At 38.7% G+C, this 21,307-nt stretch overlaps 1 protein-coding gene across 1 annotated transcript; it reads right to left on the minus strand.

The window, feature by feature from the left end:
- Positions 1–1,856: 1,856 nt before the first annotated feature.
- On the minus strand, positions 1,857–19,157 carry Samd9l (sterile alpha motif domain containing 9 like). The gene is made up of 5 exons (XM_048340030.1): positions 18,973–19,157; positions 18,244–18,382; positions 15,311–15,484; positions 7,280–7,345; positions 1,857–6,740 (listed from the first exon to the last, which is right to left on the minus strand). The coding sequence occupies exon 5, from the start codon at positions 6,717–6,719 to the stop codon at positions 1,944–1,946; it is 4,776 nt and encodes a 1,591-aa protein (XP_048195987.1). The 5' UTR covers positions 6,720–6,740; positions 7,280–7,345; positions 15,311–15,484; positions 18,244–18,382; positions 18,973–19,157; the 3' UTR covers positions 1,857–1,943.
- Positions 19,158–21,307: the final 2,150 nt, after the last annotated feature.

Genomic DNA, 21,307 nt, shown 5'->3' on the forward strand with positions numbered 1-21,307 from the left:
GTCAGTTTGATAATAAAAATTTGAGAAAAAAAAATATAGATAAATCTTCTATATCTTCAAAAAAAAAATCTCTTCTTGGGCTGACTTTTAACTGAGATTTTTCCAGTTCTCAGCCTCCTGACTATCTATAATTACAGGTGTGAGCCTCCAGTGCCCAGAAAAGGATTTTGCTATTATTATTGTTGTTTTTGGTACTGGGGTTTGAACTGAGGGTCTTATGGGCTAAGCAGATGTCTACCACCTGAACTATACCTTCAGCCTTCTTCATTTTAGATATTTATTACTGTAGTCTTGTTTTCGTTGAATTAAAGAGAATTTTGGGATGAGTCTATATCCACATGTCTATCTATGGGAACTTCAGAGAGCATTGCTACTTGGGACAGTCTGTATCTATGGTTTGTGGACCATAGAAGACAGAAGCAGATGTTGAGAGGGGAGTCTCCAGCTGAGATGTTTTTCAGAAACAGACATGTTTGAAGACCATATTAGCACTCCCCAGATTCATAGAAATACTGACGAGTAGAACCTGGCTGAGAAGGAATAAACTGTTTGGTGACAAGAGAAATGGAGTTTGAAGTCTGGAATAGGTTAAATTTCAGGCTCCAGTATACTGTGTGAGGCTCTGCTAGCTTTTCCAGGCATGGACTGAGCTCCAGGTTGCCATCACTGGTACTGAAACATGGGAAGCACTGTTGCTGAAACATGGGAAGCATTGTTGCCATGAGAATGCCATCTACTCAGCCAGGGACTGGGTGATCAGTGAAGAAATCCTGGTGGAGGTGACTCTTGAACTGAGTTGTGAAGGTCAGATCAGAATAGCCCTAGACAGAATGTGAGATGAAAATGAGAGAATCTCAAGGAGAAAGAGGAGAGTGAGCAGGTTCAGAATAGAACACTGTAATGAACAGGGAAAAAAGAAGTAGAGGGAGATGAACTTTAATGTCTAGGTGGAGAAAAGGCCACATTCACAAGAGTTAAGAATAGAAAAAGGAGCTGATTCACATGTACAAGGTGCAAAAGAATGCAAGCATGGGGCTTTTCTTTTTGTCTTTTGCTCTCTTCCTCCTCCTGAAGCAAGGAGCTGGATGGAAGAGGGCAAGAAGTTCAAAGAAGTGTATGTGTGTTGGGAAAAGTTAAATATAGTGTGGAAAACAAAGTTTTTCCCTTCCACATTTTCCCCCTTGAAACAAAGTCTTGCTATGTAGCCCAGAGTGGCCTCATACATAGAACCTTCCTGCATCCTCAGTGCTGGGATTATAGGTGTACCACCACCATGCCCAGAGCTTTCATAGGACTTTTTAGGGATACCAAGATGAGTTAAATAGATCTCAAGAGTGCTTCTGTGACTTTGAGGTAAAAGATGCTCAAGAGGAGCTTTCTTCTCCTTATTTTTTTAGATAAGTATCGTCCATAATGAAGAGATAATTCAGAAAAGTGCATTAAAAGCACATTTTATTGATTTTTTAAACCAGTTATGACTAGTAGATATCCGATGAGACTTCTTAGCTTCTATTTTGAAATAACAAATATAAAATAGTAAAAAGAAGGACTGTATTGTATGCTCTTCTCTGTGATGTAGACACATTTCATATCCTAGAAAGGCTTCCAATACATTCAGAGAGGAAAAAAAAATTTGTGATTAGAATTTAGCCGATAATATGATAAAGATGCCATGGGGATGAGAAGAGAAGTGCAATCTTACATAGATATGAATAAAGTTATGTGAACTCATTTTTATTCTTTTTTGCCAGTTGTGGGGTTTGAACTCAGAGCTTGAGCATTGTCCCTGAGCTTTTGCTCAAGGCTAGTGCTCTACCACTTTGAACTACAGCTCCACTTCTAGTTTTCTGATGGCTAATTGGAGATAAGAGTCTCATGGACTTTTCTGCCCAGGCTGGTTTCCAACCATGATCCTTGGATCTCAGCTTCCCAAGTAGCTAGAATCACAGGCATGAGCCACCAGTGCCTGGCTTCATATATTCTCCTTTAATGACTTCTATATCATAGGCCAGAGGGCCTTCAATGGAAAATCCTAGGTAGAATGACACTCTTTCTATGTTTCTCCCACTCCTGAGTAGGCCTGAATACACGGAAGTCACTGGTATTTTTATTTTTTCCTCTGTTCCGTATTCTATAGAGATTAGTTTGCCTTCAGCTTGACCAACTAGCCGACACAGGAGGTCTTTGACTTCTTTTTTTTTCCACACATCACCACTCTGCCAGAGTGAATTTGTATTTTGTACTTTGCTAAAGTATTGTTCTATTTCGGCCTTGTGAACAAGACTGTTGAGACCCTTCATCTTCCCCAGATAGAAAAGTGTGCTTGCCTGCTTGGATCTGCACATGCGCCGGTACTGCCCCCTGAACGATCGGTTCAAGGATGAGACATACTTTTCCATTAGTTTAGAATCTTGATCTAGTTCTTGATTTTCTGGCCAGAATAGGAGGCAAGCTAAGAAGTAAGGATATGGATGTGGATGATTTAGTTCTACAAGTTGTAAGACTTCTCGCAGCTGTTTCTTTAGCACATGAAATGGTTGAATGAACTTGGAGTTGGGTTTTAGACAACTGAGAATAATGTTTGCCAAAATAAAATTTTGTTTCTCCTTTATCAGTCGTCTATTTGAGTTTTGGTGCAATAGGAAGCTGTACTCATTCACTATGTTTTCCATGGTAGTGGCAGCCTCTTTGTGATTTGGATTAAGATATTCCAAGAGTCCGGAAAACCTATCTGCTCTCAAAGCTTCTAGTTTTTTCCTACAGTTTTCTTCTAAGAATAACTGATTCTCTCTGCCCTCTAAATGGCAGAAAAGTTCTGTGTATTTTTTAAAACAACGACTGACTTTCTTGCCCACTATGAATTCAGTCAATTCCTTTTGGACATTCCTTGTTTTTAGCAGGACCATGTAATCAATGAAAAAGTCAAAACACCTTTTCAAGTCTGCTTGTAGATTTCGCAGGTGGGATGTGAACTTGCTGAGTGCCAAATAATACTCATTTTTTGGATCAGAGGGAACACTCACCTTTCCAGACAAAAATTCTGTCATAGCTTTTTTTGATAGTTCATTATCTGTGGGAAAAAAGGGAGTGAGCTGAAGAATCTGAATAGTGTCAAGACCAACTTCTATTTCACCCAAGAAACCAGCCGTATTGTAAATGTCATATCTTCTTTGGGACTTCTGCGGTGACCAAGCTTCAGTTTCATAATCTTTACAATCTGTTTGCTGCTGAGATTCTTTGAAAGCTTTTGAGGCCTTCTCAGCAGCTGTTAGGAGATGTGTAAGATCACAAACAGTAATGTTCTTACAGTTTTTGTTTTTTTCCAACCACCATTTGATTTCACTTTTGTAGACTTGACCCAGTGTATCTGAGATAAAGGAATTTTTAGGTGCTCTCTTTTTAGCTAAATTTGCCCAGTACAGAGCAGTGCTAAAATTCTTTTTTTTAATGTAGAAGTATCTTGCTAAGGCTTGGCAAATGAAAGCGTTTTGTGGGAATCGAATGCTTCCTGCAATCAAGACTTCTTCTGTTTCATTATTCTGCAAAGCTTCAATTAATGGGGAAAACAGAGTGTCTGTTTCAGCCCCATACTCCTTGCGCTGTCTTGTAAGCAGAAGAGTTTGTATATCATGCTGGAATTTGTCTCGCCCTATTCCAGAATCATAGAATAAATCCTCATTTAGAATCTTTAGTGCAATTTGACATTTATCCATGTGATAGGTTTTTTCCAGTTCTTTTAGACAGTAGAGGGCAATCAGAGGGTGAATGATACGCACACCTGTATATCTCCCATATTCTGAAACTTCTGTTCTTATTAGAAGGGTAGAATAGGTGCCCATCCTGTCTTCTAGACTTTCAGGTTTCCAGGGTGTGCTAGTATATGTGAGTCCCAAAAATATTTCACACTGTGATAGTGAAATTGTAGAATCAGTAACATAAGAATTCAGTAAAGCCAGGAAGGAAATGAGTTCTGCTTCCTTGCTGTCAGCATTCTGTTCTTTCAGGATGTTCCTTACTACATTTTCTATATAGGTTTCATCAAAATTGCCTTTCAAGATCATGAAGGAATAAAAATTTTCACAGTTCTTGTGTTCCTTTTCAATCTCCTCCAATTTGGCCTCAAAAGCTCTTTGTTCTTTGGGAGAAAGTTGGTATTTTAGTGAAATACTATCTGCCAGTTTTGCACTTTCTTCAGGGTTCTGTGATCTCATACAGTTTAAGATTATCACCAATGTTTTTTCATAGCGCAAACCAGTCTCAGCTAGAAACGAATTGATGGTATTCTGTAGAATATAGATATTTTCCTGTTCCTCAAAATCATCCACAAGGAGAAGGACAGGGATACAATCCTGGTGGTTGGTCTCATAAGTGAGCAACTTGCTTACTTGTTCTTGAATTTCAACAAAATCAGTTGCTTTGTTTTTTAGCACAGCACATCTGAATTTTTTCTTTAGGTCCCAGAGAACATGCATAGCCAATGTAGTACCTCCACAGCCAGGGTGATGGTAAAGGTTGATGATTTTGGCAAATACTGGTTTGGGAGATTCTGCACAGCATTGTATTAGATCTTGGAGATTTTCATAACCGTCTCTTTTCACAAAAGCTGAAGAATAGTTTTGAGAAGAAAAATAGAAGTTCCACCAAGATACTTTGCCACCTCGATAAAAGTGTTCTTCTTTTGATTTCCTAAATTCTAAGAATTTAGATTCATCTTTCTCTATGTCTGTGTCTCTACATTCATTTTCACAGAGAATCTCCAGTGCTGTCAATGTATCCTCTTCCATTTTCTCTAGGATAACTGAAGAAGATCCATGAGAGGGTAAAAGCCTTCTTGATGACTGAGTCACCGATTTCAATTTAAGGACTGTACTATTTACAAGCCCTAAATTTAAAGTGGAGATGCTGTGGTTTTCCAACTCATCTGCAATTTTCAGTTGCATTTGTAGTAAATCTTTCCACCGTTTGTAAATCTGTGAACTGACACAGATACACAACATGTTTTCCAGTCCATTGAGAGCTCGATAAAAAGCACAGAATGTTTCAGCAAATGGATCTCCTGGGCTTTCCACTGAAGAGAGTAAGAGAAACACCACCAAAAATTTGCCCCTTGCCATGACATTTTCATCGGTGAGAAATGAAATCAATTTTGTAACTCCATAAGCTCTTTCTCTCTGCCATAAGTGTGGCTCAAGAGGTTTACATGATTCATCTTGCAGATCAGATCTGCCATTGCAGAAGATCCAGCTGGGCTGCTCATAAAGTTTCAGAGTAGAAATTTTCTCCTGTATAGTGGTTGTCTTTTCTTCATACTGACGTGGAAGATGAAGGTTTGCAACTCGGCTTTCTCTGTAAGCTCTGACAACTCCATTCATCAGAGATTCAGGATCAAACTCGAGTACAGCAAACCATCTAATTTCCTTTAGAAAATCTAGGTGCTTTATTTGACTTGGATTACATTTATTGATTACAAGAATGTACTCATCATAGTATGAGTTGTCCAGTGAGTCTCGGTTTCCAATGAGAAGTTTAACCAGCTTCAGCCCTTCACTCTCCTTCTTTATTGTCTTTATCACGTATTCTTCTTCAGCCTCTTTTCTAGATACTGCCAGTGAATTTAGATTTTCTAGAAATGTTTTGAAATTTATATCGCGTGTCTTGGCCTTAGCCAGGATATTCGTAGAAGTAGCTCCTTCTCTCACATATAGAGAATGATCTTGGTCTTGTTTCCATGTCTCATCTGTCTTACTTTGCACCTTAATGTAAAAATACTTTTCTTTACATACTGAATGTTTGGGAATAATATCCACTTCAATGACAAATCTGTCAGATGGTGTATTGTTCTGCAAGAGGACTTCCACAAACCGGGGCTCTCGAATGCACTTCTTGGCTACCTTGATATCACTCTCTTCAAAATATTTTTTGATCATTTTATTGAAGTGGTCAATGAAGGCATCCTTACTGGTGACTTTCACACCAATGATTTCTCCATGGGGTTTGTCCTTGACTCCAAAATGGATGGTGCCATTTGTGCGTGAATTCATACAAGCAGATGCAAATCGGAAGACCTCGTTACTAAATTTCATCTTAATATCCTCTTCTGTGGCCATTTCTGTGTTGGTGAGGGCTTTGAACTCATGTATGGGGTCAATGAGATTGAGTGGTCCTGTTTCAGGCTGTAGAATATAACGTTCTATGTAACGCTGGCTGTCATGGAAATGATCAAATGGATATGGCATGCAAGTAAACTGTTCAGCTTTTGGTTTATCCTTTTCCTTGTCTTTAGTTGTGACTTCACTTATCTTATTTTCTTTCACAAGACACTGTTCTTGTTCTTTTGAATTACTGCTCTCTCTGAGATCATGCTCAATATTGGATGACATCGATTTTTCCTCATTTTTTGTCTGTTTTGACTTTTCTTGCTGTTCTTTTTTGGAGGATTTTGTATCATCTAATTGTCTGGAATTTGGGTTGTTACTTTTTGGGGAACTATTACTTAACTTGTTATACGTGCGTTTTATCAGAAGTGATGGACCAAGTGGCAGCCCCATTTCTTTAAGATCCTTTTCAGTTAATTCCTGAAGGACTAACCCTGTCACTTCTTCATCGAATAACTTTTGCCCATATTTCTCATCAATCTTCAGGTCTTCAGTTACCCATTTTTTGACATGCTCTTTGGTCCAGTCTTTAATACTTTCAGGTAGATTTACTTGTTCATTCATGTTAAAGCTTTAAATTTATTCATTGGAAAAAAGTAATACATATAAATATTTTACTTTATCATTTAAATCACTTAACTATGATGCATATTATCTCATACATATGCTATATACAAAATATTTTTCAAGGCTAACTCAAATCTGCATGCTTTTTACTCTTAACAGTTTCATAGTCTTAATTAATGTTCTAGTTTCCCAGGCAATGGTACACTTTGAAGCAAGAAGTACCTTCTAACTAGGTGACACACACATTTTTATTATGATAATTTCCCTTTTTAGTCTTAACTTGGTGGAAGTTAATAATTTAAAAATAGAATTTTAAGTAACACCACAAATCAGTCTCTACAGTAGGCTATTGCAAATAAAGTTTAGAACTAGATAAGTGAAGGCAAGGGTAGAGTAGGGAAAGGAGATCCCATTCATATCTTAGAATCTTGCCAGTTGTGTTACATAGTAACAAAGACAAAGATGAAATCATCACTTACTATATTTTGGAACTCTAGCTACTGGGCCAGATGGCTCCAGCTTTGGGGGACATGACAGCAAATAATTAACCAAGTTACCTAGTTCTTGTGGCAACCAGAGGTGACAAAAACCAATTAGCTGTAGGTCAAGCTTGTCTTCTGTACCTGAAAAAAAGATAGGAAAAATAGTATAAATTTTAATCCAGTGTTATAACCATTTCACCTGAATTATTGATATGAGATTGATGAAGATCAGACTACCTGGACTCTGCCAAATTGCAAGTGCTATTTGGAATGCTTCATACAGATATTTTCAGTTTTAGCTAAACAGGAGCACTATACCTGAGACTTTAAGGTAATTGGTTGAAGGAATTAAGGGTGGTGTAATCATATTTCTGGATGATTCATTCCATTGTGCAGATAAAATCAAGGGCAGTGGGTCTCAAAGTGTGGTCCCCAGACTCCAGCGACAACAGCAGCAGCAGTAGGAAAATCATATAAAATATAAATTCACATACTCGATACTGGACCTACTTATTTATAATAAAAAATACCCCTCAATAAATTGGTTTAAGGAGGAAACCAAGAAAAGGAGAGCGTTTTAAGTAGAAACTATCAGAAATGAAACATTAAAAAATTTCAAGGTAAATCATAAAGTCAGAAAATGGCAACAGTTTAAAAGATTTGCAGCTATTTATTTGTTACTTTTTTTCTGCTTCTAGGGCTTGAAATCAGGGCCTCTGTGCTCTCCCTGAGTTTCTTTTGCTCAAGCCTATTGCTCTATCACTTGAGCCACAGGTCTATTTCTGGCTTTTTTGATAGTTCTTTGGAGATAAGAGTCTCATGGACTTTCTAGCCTCACCTGGCTTTAAACTATGATCCTCAGATCTCAGCCTCCTAAGTAGCTATGATTACAAGCATGAGCCACAGGCACCTAGGTAAGATTTGCAACTTTTCACATAAAAATAATGTAAGGAAGCTAGTTTCTCTAAAAACAAGTAACACACACACACAAAACAAAAACAAAAACAATTTACGATAACCAGCCAGACCTAAAGGCCAGTCAAATTGTAAATGTGACCCAGACCCAACCATGTTCGACATTTCTTATAAAACTCACCCACACTATCTCTGTAAAGTTAAACAAGGAGAACCAATGAGAAAAGTGGGGCTTTAGCCTGTGGCCCTGTGATTGGCTAGAGAAGAAACTTATGTTACTTAGTCATTGGTGTGAATACAATGTTAAACCAGAATGGTTTGCCAGGCTTTGGGCATATGAGCTTCCACTTGTTTCGATAAAATTTTTCCAGGCAGTCTTAGTGTCTTGAATTCTCTTAATTACTCTTGACTTCCATCTATAGGTCAGAATTCATCCCCAGTCAAGTTAGTAGAGCTATGAGGGACTGACACAATGAGCTTTCTAAACACAATCAACTTTGTTCTAAGGCAGTGTACAGTTCTATAAGAATCAGTAATATATTGTCACTAGTAGTAAGTACTATCTGACCTTATATAGTGTCCTTTTTCATCCATTCAACAAATAGTTAATAAGTACCTCTTATGTACCAAGCATCACATTCAAGGAAAAAAAAATTCCAACCAAAACAGACATGGAGTTCTTTCACAATACTCATAGTCCATTAAAATATATTTTTAAAAGAGTCACAAGTGCACACTCAAAAAAGTTCAAAAGGACAAACTGTGATAATTGCTTTGTGCAAGACAGAAGAAGTGGTGTAGGGCTGGGATATGTGAGCAGGAGGACATCACTGGTAGGGTGGTGTGAACACTGGGCAGGTGAGAGTGAAAGGGAGCTGCTGGAGTAAGGCAGGAAGCAGGTAAGGAGGAAGGCCTGGGAGACAGAGTTAAAAGGAATAAGCAATAGTTTATCTGGCTGTCCTTTTACAGGTTTGTTTGGTAAAGGTCTAAGGTATGCAGTGGGTATGCTCCAGCAGCAGGTAGTGCGTTATGTGTCCAGAGCCAGGTTTCGGTCTGTCTGGAAGTCTTTCTAGGCAGGGAGACACAGACCAGTAGCTGACTCTTGTAATCTGGGACCTGGGGAGTTCCATCTTCCTATCTTCCTATCTCTTTTGCAGAGCCCCTAAGGGTCATCTCAGGTTAGATGGCGGGCATCAGGTAGAATGGAAAGTATAGGCACTTATTAAATTTCCAATGAAAGGTTTTCTTGAAGTCATTTTGAAGAAAATTAACCAACCAAGTGGAACTCAGAAGTGTGGAACTGAAGTGGAACTGTGGTTCAAGTAGTAGAGCACCAGTCCTGAGTGAAAAAGCTATGGGACAGCACCCAGGGCTCGAATTCAAACACCAGTTCCAGCATGCACCAAAAAGTAACTAGAACAAAAAGAAGTAGACATATGGCTGAATAGGCAGAATGCCAGCCAAGTAAGCACAAAGCTCTGAGTTTAAATCCTAACATTACAAAAATATTCATAAGTGAAGAATTTCTAAGTACATAATTTTCATACTGTTTTTTTTTCCTTTTGAGATAAGGTCTGCCCTTAAAGTTGAGATCCTCCTGCCTTAGTCTCCCAAGTACTAAGATTACAGGCTTGTGCCACCATGACAACTGATTTGTATACATTTTAACAGATTTTTTTGTAGACACCTAAAGGGATACTATTTCTGTCATAATTACTGGTAGTTCAATAGATTTGGCCCCTTTAAGACATTGGCTTGCTAAGTAAGTGACTACATCTTGCCAATGTTCTCTGCCTCAACCTGTCTCTATTCCTGTGGTCATATCCCAAACCTTACTGACATTGTTGAGTTGAATTATATCCCCCTCAGCATCCATGTGCTCAAATACTGGCCTCTAGTACTTCAGAATATGGCCTTATTAGGAGATGGCTGTTGTCAATGTCATTAGCTAACATCATGTCACTAGGGTAGACCCTGGCGTTCTTTTTCTCCCTGTATTCTTTTCCAAGAAGGATTTTTATTTTTTAATTAATTTACTTTATTGTTATCATAAAGATGATGTACAGAAGGATTACAATTACCTGCATCAGGTAATGAGTACATTTCCTTTTGTGTCTTTTGTTCCCTCATTCTCTCCCAGTCTATCCCAGACCCTGCTGTTCTTATGAAAAAGAGAAATTTGGGGCGGGGGTTGGGGGTGGGGAGCAGCATGTGGACATAAAGACAGAAATCAAGATTGTGTTCTAGGATCACGAAAGATTGCCAGCACACCTCCAGATGAGAGGCATGGAAGAGCTTCTTGCTCCCAGTCTTTTAACCTTGGACTTCTAGCTCCAGAACTCTGAGAGTACATTCTGGTTGTTGAAGTTACTTTATACCACTTTGTAATGGCAGCCCTAAAAACTAGAGAGTAGAATTACCAGGACCACTCCTGGTACTAATCAATAAGTAAGTACTTCATGATTGCTGCCCCAAAACATCTTACTCTCTCTTACCGTGTCTCTGTCCTTGTGCTAACTCTATTAGGTGCTCAAACATGAATATTTTTTCAGCCCATGGAGCCTACAATTATCTCCTCTCTCAGTCCTCTCTTCTCTTCACTTTTCTCCTTTGATGGTCTTTATTTTGTTTAGCCATCCACTATAAGCACCACATTTTCCTCTCTATCGAACTCCTTTAGGTAAACTATGATGGTTAAATCTGCCCTACTGGCTATCTGTACATATCTGGACAATTATCTCCAGACCCTGACTGGTGTTGCCTTTAGTGTTGCCAGTTGTCCTGTTGTATTTCTCTGCTCCATCTACTCCATCACTCTCTTAAGTGGATATTTGACTCTATTTCATTGTCATCTCCCCTACTTCCAAACACCTGCTTACCTTGGTCACGTTCAGCTGTGATCTTGCTCCCTATTTAAACTTGCAGAAGTAAAGCAGAACAGAGAACTCCCTGACCATGTCTTCCCACTGGCCTGCTTCTTGACTTTTCTTTGGTTATTGCTTCCATATATTTGGAGTTTCTATCCTCTGAATGGACCATCCACACACACAGTGAGGCTGGCTTCTCTTCTAGCACTTTCTTCCTGCCCTCTCATCTACTCAAGAGATAATTCCAGTGATTTTCTACCCTGGCTCTGGCCTTTTAAGTCTACTGGATTTTCCCTTTCAGCAGACAAATATGTGACTTCTTTTCATTAGATGAATCTCTTCTTTTTCTCTGAACTTGGTATTTCTGCTTTTCTTCACAGTTCAGTTGTGTCTTGCTGCTTGTCCCTGTTTTTCTCCCTCCATTCCTCTTTAGAACTCACTTCAGGCTGGGTACTGGTAGCTCAGGCCTGTAATCCTAGCTGCTCAGGAGGATAGCAATTAAAATCCAGCTCCAGCAAAAATGTACAAGAGATTCCATCTCCAATTAACCAGCAAAAATGCCAGACTGGAGGTGTTTCTCAACTGGTAGAGTGCCAGCTGTGAAAAAGCTAGTTGAAAAAGAATGCAAAGCCTTGACTTCAACCCCAGTACTGGTGAATGCCCACATATGTACACACACACACACACACACACACACACACACACACACACACACACACTTTCTCTGTCTGTCTCTTTCACAGAACTTACTCCAAGCAGGCTTTGACCTCAGTGCTCCACCAAAACTATATTTGGCATGGACTTAAAACAAAACAAAGCAAAACAAAACATGCTTGACATAGAAGACTATTTGAAATAAATTACTATTCTCATTTCGGTGACTCTCTCAGGCATTTAGGGCCACAGCTTTCTCCTCCTTTCCTCTTTTTTCTATATGGGCCTTCTTGGTTTCCCATGCTGGCTCCTTTAAATTATCTAAAGAGGATCTCTAAGTCTTACTCTGCATATCCCTTTTCTAACTAGAGTTTCTGCTTATAAATTGTATTCATCTTGTACTTAAATATAGTCTCTGGGCCTATGACTTCAAATTAAACATAATCAATCCTGGATTCTTTAAGAATGACCATATATCCACCCTATCTATTTCTACCTGAATATTTAACAGTCCTCAGAAAATGAACCTGGCCACAATCCATATCCTGTAACCCCACAATCTCATCAATTAAAAGAAATCTGCCAACTGTTCCAAACTTTAACGGCATCTTAGATGGATTCCTTTCTTTAATACTTCACATCTTTTTTTTTCTTTATTGTCAAAGTGAAGTACAGAGGGGTTTCAGTGTCATACTTAAGGCAGTGAGTACATTTCTTATCCAACTTGTAACCTCCTCCCTCATTCCCCCCCACCTGCTGAACTCCCTCTCCCCATTTTCCTCTCCCTCTTATGAGTTGTACAGTTGTTTTACATCATCTAGTTATGTAAGTATTGCTGTTGCATTGGTTTGTCTTTTTATCCTTTGTCTCTCAATTTTGGCATTCCCTTTCCCTTCACTAGTTCCAATACACTTATATACAATATTCAGGGTACTAAAATCAGTTACAGTGATATCAGTAGTAAAACCATGGGAAAGAAATATGAAAAAGGCACAGTTTCACATGGCATGTTGAAAATAACAACAATGATATATCACTTATTTCCATAACTTGAAGTTCATTTTGCTTAGCATCATCTTATGTGTTCATATGGGCATAGCTATTGAGCTATTGTGATCTGGAAAGCAGTACAGAGGGTCCTCAGAAGGCTAAACATAGAGCTCCCCTATGACCAAGCAGCCCCACTTTTGGGCATCTACCCAAAAGATTACAAGCAATACCACACTAAAGCCACAACTATGTTCATTGCAGCACAATTTGTCATAGACAAAATGTGGAACCAACCCAGATGCCCCTCAGTAGATGAGTAGATCAAGAATATGTGGTACATATACACAATGGAATTCTATGCATCTATCAAAAAGAATGATATTGCCCTATTTGTAAGGAAATGGAAGGACTCGGAAAAAATCATACTAAGTGAAGTGAGCCAGACCCAAAGAAACATAGACTCTATGATTTCCCTCATTGGGAATATTTAGTACATGTCTAGGATACTCCTAGCAGAAGAAACTTCACATCTTATACTGCCACAAATATTTTCAACTTCACCTCCATGATATACCTACAATTCTACCACGTCTTACATCCTGATTGCCTCCATGCTTATCTAAGCTATCATCTCATTCTCAAATTCTTCTAATAATTTGTTTCCTGGTATCTCAGACTCTAGCTTTGCTCTTACTTCTGATCCTATTCATTCCATTTTCAAACCAGCCACCAATATGACTCTGTTCAAATATCAAAGGAGTCATGTCACTCAGCTCAAAATCTTCCAATGACTTCTTATTGGAAGGGAAGGGAAGCTAAAGTTCCTAAGTAAAGCCCCATCTTACACCTCAATATGTTTATGGCCTTATTGCTCCTACTCATTTCACTGCCACCTCCCAGTTGCCTTGCTGTTTCTCAAATATGTGTATCACATTGCTGTGTCAGGCTGCCCATTAGCTGTTGTTGATATACCTTGACTTTTGCCCTCTGTCACTTTTAACTGCAGTGGTATGTGAACTCTGCTCTGTATTTGTCAGGAGCTGTGCACTCAGTTCAAGGGGCAAATGACTTAGGTCCAAATTTTTTTTTTTTTTTTTTTGCGAGTCCTGGGCCTTGGACTCAGGGCCTGAGCACTGTCCCTGGCTTCTTCCCGCTCAAGGCTAGCACTCTGCCACTTGAGCCACAACGCTGCTTCTGGCCGTTTTCTGTATATGTGGTGCTGGGGAATCAAACCTAGAGCCTCGGGTATACCGAGGCAGGCACTCTTGCCACTAGGCTATATCCCCAGCCCCTAGGTCCAAATTTTTAATAATGCTTTGGCTCTTCCCATGCTTTCAGTCTTAAATCATGAACTGCTAAGTGTGTATTTTTAAACACAAGGGGTCCTGATGTTTAGCAAGAAGCTAGGTAGTGTTCATAAAGGGGGAGGAAATAATCAGGAAAGCTATTTCATTATTCAAATTATGCTATCTCTGAGCCAACCTGTTTCCCCCTTCATAGTAGAGGGGAACTAGATGAGAGCCAGTATTGTCGTGGCTGCTGTGTTTTTCTCATTCAGCTTCTTCAAAGGAAATTTATATGAAATCTCCATATCTAATTATGAGCAACATACAACTGGTTGGAGCACTTGTCCTCCACCTTCTCTTTAGGCAAACTGAGTAGTACCGACACTCTAAGTTTTCTTATTAGCACTTAATTTCAGAATCTGTTCTCTATTGACTTTCATTTTCTTCCTTTGGGGCTGGGCAGGAAAGATCAGAATAGTGTCATAGACTCTGGTGCAGACCTCATCTCAAGATGCCAACCCTTAGCCACTGCCTCAGCCGGGCAGTGCAGGTCAACCCACCAGTAGCCTGGCTGAAGCTCAGCAGGCCCCACTCTGCTCTGCCACTTGGCAGAGATGAAACCAAACAGTTCCATGTTCCTTTCATCTATGGAGTTTCTTTTTTTAACCTAGTCCCTACACAGAGTACTGTAAAGGAAAATCTTCAATAAAATGATCCCTCAATGTTGCAGGGTTTTCTCTCTTTAATTAGATACCCTTTGATATTACCTGCTGTTCTATTGGATGGAATTTGCAGTAGGCTACAGCTTTCTGCTTCAGTATGCTTGTCTACATTTTACCTGGCTCTTCAGAAATATTATCTGTGCTTGCTCACCGTGCTTGTGAACAGCTTTTTTCTTCTTTAAAAGCAAATTAAAATTTAAAAAAGGGAATTCTGTCTTCAGCATTAGTTTCACATGGTGACAGATAATGTTTCTCAATCTTGATTAGAATCACTTTGATGAAATAACTTATGCTTATTTAACATTTTCAATATGGTAATCTTCATCTCATTAAACTAAACAGAATGACTTTTAAGCTCCATTTGAAGCTTGGTTCTGTGAATCAAGTCACTCCTCAAATTGTATTTCCTGCTTACTCTAACTCTAATATTCCTTATTCCTGGGAGTTATAACATGAACTTGAGAAAAAAACTCTAAAATTGTCTGTATTCACTGGATAAAGATTTTTTTGTAGTCATGGTGAGGTGGATAAACTTTTTCCTAAAATTAAATATTTTTTCTTTTTGAAAAAAAGCATATTCATTTTAAAAGGTTTACCTTTAGAATCAGTTTTTCTAAAAAAGATATCTTTAATAAGACTTGACTAAATAAGACTTAATAATTAGAAACTTACTGGTGCTTTCTGAAAACTTCTGCCTTGTATTTAGAAACTTGAAATATGTCTCGATGAGGCTCTCCAATCTGGAACTTTTTGATTAGTTGCATTTGCTTGAGAATTTCCAAGTCATGTTTGTGTGTCAATGTGGAAGTAGAGATGCAGGCAGAAGAGTCATTCTTGTTCAGTATGCTGGAGAGGATATTTGTTGAGAGTCTATCAAAAAACAACTAAATGAGGGAAAAACAACAAAAACCCAACATCATTGCAAATGAAAATGCCATTGTCTGGACTGCTGCTTAGAAAATATTTATGATGTGGATTTCCCTCCTAATTTCTTATTCTGAACATTTTCAAGTGTGAAGAAAACTTGAAAGAATAGTGAAAGGGGTACTCATCCCTCATGCTTAAGTCCTTTTCAGAAAGTGAATAAGCAAGCATTCAATAGTATGTTTTCGGCAAGGTTTTTCTCTTTATTCTTTATTCAATGTTGAGTGTATCCTGTGCTGGCTAACATGTATCCAGCATCTGATAATCAGCCACCATTCTCACCTGGTCCAAGAACCATCCCATCTCCCCAAGCTCTCTCATATGTTTCACTTTTGCTATTGTTGATCTTTTATATTTTAAAATATAATAAGTAGCCAAGCACTGGTGGCTCATGCCTGTAAGCTTAGCTTCATGGGAGGCTGAGACTTGAGGATCATTTTTTAAAACCAGACACAGCAGGAAAGTCCATGAGACTCTTATCTACAATTAGTGACCAAAAAAAAACCACCAGAAGCTGTGGTTCCAGTGGTAGAGTGCTAGCCTTGAGCACAAAAGCCCAGGGACAGGGCCTAGGCCTTGAGTTCAAGCTTGGTGTACATACACATACACACACAATTACATATTATTATATATTATGTTATTATATATTATTGTACTATATTTTAATATTATACATTTGTATTTATTATATATGTACTACATATATGTATATATGTAATATCATAGAAACATTATATTTGATCTCTGTAGTGGCATTCCATGAGAGTCAGACTGAAAGCCAAGTTCTTTATAATGAACTTCAGCCCCTATGTGACTTGGCATGCTGAGCTCTTTCCTATTACACCTTAATCTTACCATCCTTTCTAAATCGGGTCTAGCCCTCAACTCCCATGCTACTCTGTATCCCAGGCAGCATGCCCTTCTGTTGGGGGCACTGTGCTTGCTTTTTCTCCCTGGAATAGCCTTGAAAAGCTTCAGGCTTAGATCTTCACTTCTGTGACGTCTTTATCAAATACATCTTCCCACTGAGGCACTGATTGGTCAGCCCACCAACACTTTCCTCATTGCCCAACATTTCCTCTCTCTCTTCTGGCTTTAGTTTTTATTTACTGAGGACTTATCACAATCAAATCTCTACATACTTTTACTTATCATTTTTGCACTCTACAAGAACAAGAGATTTTGTACATTTCTTGTTTACTATCTTACAATGCTTAGCACATATGAGGTTAAGAAAAAATTGCTGACTGAATAATGTTTTTTTGGGGGGGAGGTGGGGGAAGTTCTGGGCTTGAACTCAGGGCCTGAGCATTGTCCCTGGCTTCCTTTTGCTCAAGGCTAGCACTCTACTACATGAGCAATAGTGCTACTTCTAGCTTTTTCTGTTTACGTGGTGCTGAGGAATCGAATCTAGAGCTTCATGCATGCTAGGCAAGAACTCTACCGCTAAGCCACATTCCCAGTCTGAATAATGCTTTCTTAAAGTAGTTGAAATAAGGGAAATTTGAAACCCCTCAAGCTAGTGATGGCTGTAGATCAAATACCTTCCTTTTTCTACTAGTGTCATTATTTTACTTGGCTGAAACTCCAAATCTGGAGAAATCTCTTTGCTATGCCACCCAGTAGGCCAGAACTAACTCCAGGTTCTATTGACTGGTTATAAAACATGCAGGAAATTTTATCAAGAAGAAAGTAAATACATTTTCATAACATCCTAACTCAGTTTTATGCTGTGTCCCCAAAGAAGGCCATATGAAATCCCTTTGTATGCTGAAATCGAGATTGAGGAGAACCCTCCACCAAAGGTCCTCAGTAAACTCTCAGTGCTGCTGTAGCACCTGCTGTATTTGCTCCAGAAGCTGATCTCTCCTGAGGAGACCCACAGACCTACCTTGCTCAGGTCTTCTGAAACATCTTTTATCCAGAATCCTCTTCCAGCAATTTAACATCGCCCACCTCCTTCCTGCTTATCCAAAGACAGGATGGACTCCAGATTTTTCTTTTGCATTAGCCGGTGAACACAGAAATTCCAATAAGACCCAAAGATCTAGAAGAAGTATCACGCCAGGGCTGTCTCTCTGCAGCCCCTCCCCCCCTTTAAATTGATTTTTGGCTTCTGGTAGCCAATGACTCACTCTATATCTGTCTAGGGTAGGGCTTGTTGCAACATAAACTTGGTGCTTCTGTTTCAGGAAACAGCTCTATAGCTCTAGAGTCTGTTCTTCTTTTAAATAGAAAACTTGATAATATCTTGTCTCTGTATGTTAACTGACCTCTTCAACAATACTGTTAGATCTACTACAGAGTCAAAGATTTCTTAGCCCATTCTCTCTAACATGCTGGCATTATGAGCATAGGATAATTCATAAAGCTTTTCAAAATAGTTTACAGTTTATGAACTTTACAAGCACCTGAACATAGAAAGTTGGAACTCAGTAAATTGAGATGGACATTTTGAGATGGCTTATCATGACTCTTGGTTTCCTAGAGGCCCTTGGCTTCCTGTTTTTAGACAAGTGTAAATATAAATGTTCTTATTAGCAAGATTAATTATTGACAAAAGATCTATCAGATGCCACAATCAAGAGAACACTTTAGTTTTCTTTCTTTGGTATTGAGTTAAAAAAAAACAAACAACAACCAAGTTAGCAAAGCATTTGAGGGCAAGCACAGGGGCCTACCTCAGTCTCAGGCATTCCACAGAGCCACACTGGATGTCTACTCCCTGAGGAATTGCTCTGCTCTGAAGGATTCCTAGTTATTGGCACAGGAAAGAGATTGGAGAGTTTTGGCTGCAGCCCCAGAGGCTTTCACCAGGATCTGACGAAGTGAAACCACATACCAGCCGGTTAGTTTTGTTTTCCTGAAGTAGTCTGAATTTCAAATAAGGTTTGCAACTAGATTGCTAGATGAGCTGGCTATGAATAAAAAAAAATGATTTAAATAGATGAATAGTTAGCCTTTGGAGAGCATTATCTTATATGAAAACAACACTTTTAATATCATCTTATATTACAAGAAGACAAAACACAGGTGCTGTTATAATCCTTCATGCTGAATTCCCGGCTCCATGTGCCCTGCTCCTCTGTCCCCTTTCCCATCGCTGGCCTGTCACAACTGGAAACCTTCTCACTCCCTGCACTCATCTTCAGCATCCTAATTACATTCCTTTTTGGCAAAGCATTTACAAGTTAATATCAGTTGCATATAGTATATATATTTACAAGTTAATGTAGGTTAAATATATGCAATATCAGTGTGTTCACTGATAGTTTGCATTACTTCAGTATTTTTACAAGTAATAGTCCATGTATAAACATGTATTTATAGAGAAAGTAGTTTTAAGAAATAGCTGTGCATTTGCAGGCATAAAATATTTTTTAAAAGGATTTAATTAATTAAAAACTTACCAGAATTTCCTTGAAAATATCTCTTCTTATTATCAGACACTTGTCATTTTAACCTCTGTGTTCTTTTCTCCTTTTTGGATGGCCGTGTGACATATGAGGCTAAGGATCTTTTAAGACACACACGGACACACAGACACACACACAAAGACAAAACAAAACAAAACAAAACAAAACAAAACTAAGCCATTAAGCGGAGATGCTTTCCCTCTTCTCTGTGAGCTGACTGAATGTGGGAGGGCTGTGGCTGTAGAAGCAGAGTGAGGAAGCAGGGAGTTTCGGTTTTGCTTGAGAAGATACTTATCTGAATTTCAGAGGATATTAACATTTTTTAGGGTTACAGTTACAGATCATTGGTAGTGCTTGCTTAGCATGTGTGAGGCTCAGCACCACAAAAATGATAAATTAATAAATTAAAAAAATCAGAGAAAATTACCAGGAAATGTGAAGCATTGCTTATCAGATGTATTTTGAAGCCATAATAACTAAGAAATCAGGTGTGGAGGCACCTATAACAGAAATACCAGAAAGAATATAACATTAAAATCTTGATCTAAGCCAAGTTCTGGTGGCTCATACCTGTAATTCTAACTACCCAGAAGGTTGAGATCTGAGAATCACAGTTCAAAGCCAGCCTGGACAGGAAAACTCATGAGACTTTTATCTCCAATTGACCTTAAAAAATACGGAAGTGGAGCTATAGCTTAAAGTGGAAGAGTGCTAACCTTGAGCAAAAGAGCTCAGGGATAGTGCCCAGGTTGCAAATCTAAGCCCCACAACTGACAAAAAGAAACCTTGGTCTAACTTGAGGGGAGGGATGGGAATAGGGAAGTTGCAGTAGAACTATGGAAAGGATGACATTGATCAAGATACATTGTCCTCATAACCTGAGTTAATGGAATTGAAAAGCCTTTGTACATCTACTAAATAATAATTTTAAAAGTCCTGATTTAATCCAAGAGCCTACTATGGGTTCAATTGAATCTTCCTCACATTCATATGCTAAAGCCCTTAGGATATGAATGTATTTGGATAGTCTTTTTTTTTTATAGTTTTTGAAAGATTTTTTTTTCTTCTTTTTTTTTTTTTTTTTTTTTGCCAGTCCTTGGCCTTGGACTCAGGGCCTGAGCACTGTCCCTGGCTTCTCTTTGCTCAAGGCTAGCACTCTGCCACTTGAACCACAGCGCCACTTCTGGCCATTTTCTCTATATATGTGGTGCTGGGGAATCGAACCCAGGGCTTCATGTATACGAGTCAAGCACTCTTGCCACGCCATATTCCCAGCCCCTATTCTCATTTTTGTTATACATAATAATGGATTTTATTGTGACATTTCCACACAAGCATACAATAATATACTTTGATCCTACTCACTCTCCTTCATCCTCTCTTGTATCCTCCTCCTCTCTATGGTTCCTCGCAAATAATCTGGAGGTAAGAGAAGTTAAAGGAGGAAAATAGAGTTTAAATGAGTTGTTATTTTGGACACAGCCTTTTAGAGGAAAGATGGTGTGAAGATACGAGGAGGAGGCAGCCATTTATAATCAGAGACAGACTTCTCAGAGGAATAAGGGATTGGGTCCTGACACACCTTGATTTCAGACTTGCAGCTTTCACAATTGTGAGGAAATGTCTTCCTGTTGCCTGGAGAGTACTTTGTTATGGCAGCACTATCAGGTGAAACAGTGCCCCTAAATTCTTCTGCCTGCTAACTCACCATTGAACTTTTGAAAATTAAAATGTCACTTTACTTTTTGGAGGATATGGATGTTCAGTAACTTGATTATGATGACAGTACCACAGGTGTATGCAAATGCCCAAACTGATCAAGATGTGTATGTTAAGTGATCTAATATCTTTAATATCAATTATACCCAGTAAAGCAGATACTTTTTCCCAATATAAACATAACAATAGTTCATTTCAAACTAAAATACTGGATGTACCAAGAAGAGAGAAAAGTTAAAGTATCCAAATTCAATGTAATTTGCATTTTATTTTTTTCCTTATATCCCTTTAAATATATAGATTTAGCTGGGTGCTGGTGGCTCATGCCTGTAATCTTAGATACTCATGAAGCTGAGATATACAGATCTCAGCTCAAAGGCAGCCTGGGAAGGAAAACTTATGAGACTCTTATCTCCAATTAACTACGATAGGTGGAGCTATGGCTCAAAGTGGCAGAGTGCTAGCTTTGAGTAAAAAAGCTCAGGGACAGCACCAAGGCCCTGAGTTCCAGCCCCAGGGACCAGCACCAAACCAAAAATAAAAAAATTAATGTTTGGGAAGGCTTAGTAGGTTCTGAAATCTATTGCTTTAAACAAGCAATCGACATTGT

The sequence above is a fragment of the Perognathus longimembris genome, chromosome 2 (assembly GCF_023159225.1).
Source record: "Perognathus longimembris pacificus isolate PPM17 chromosome 2, ASM2315922v1, whole genome shotgun sequence".
Classification (NCBI taxonomy): Eukaryota; Metazoa; Chordata; class Mammalia; order Rodentia; family Heteromyidae; genus Perognathus; species Perognathus longimembris.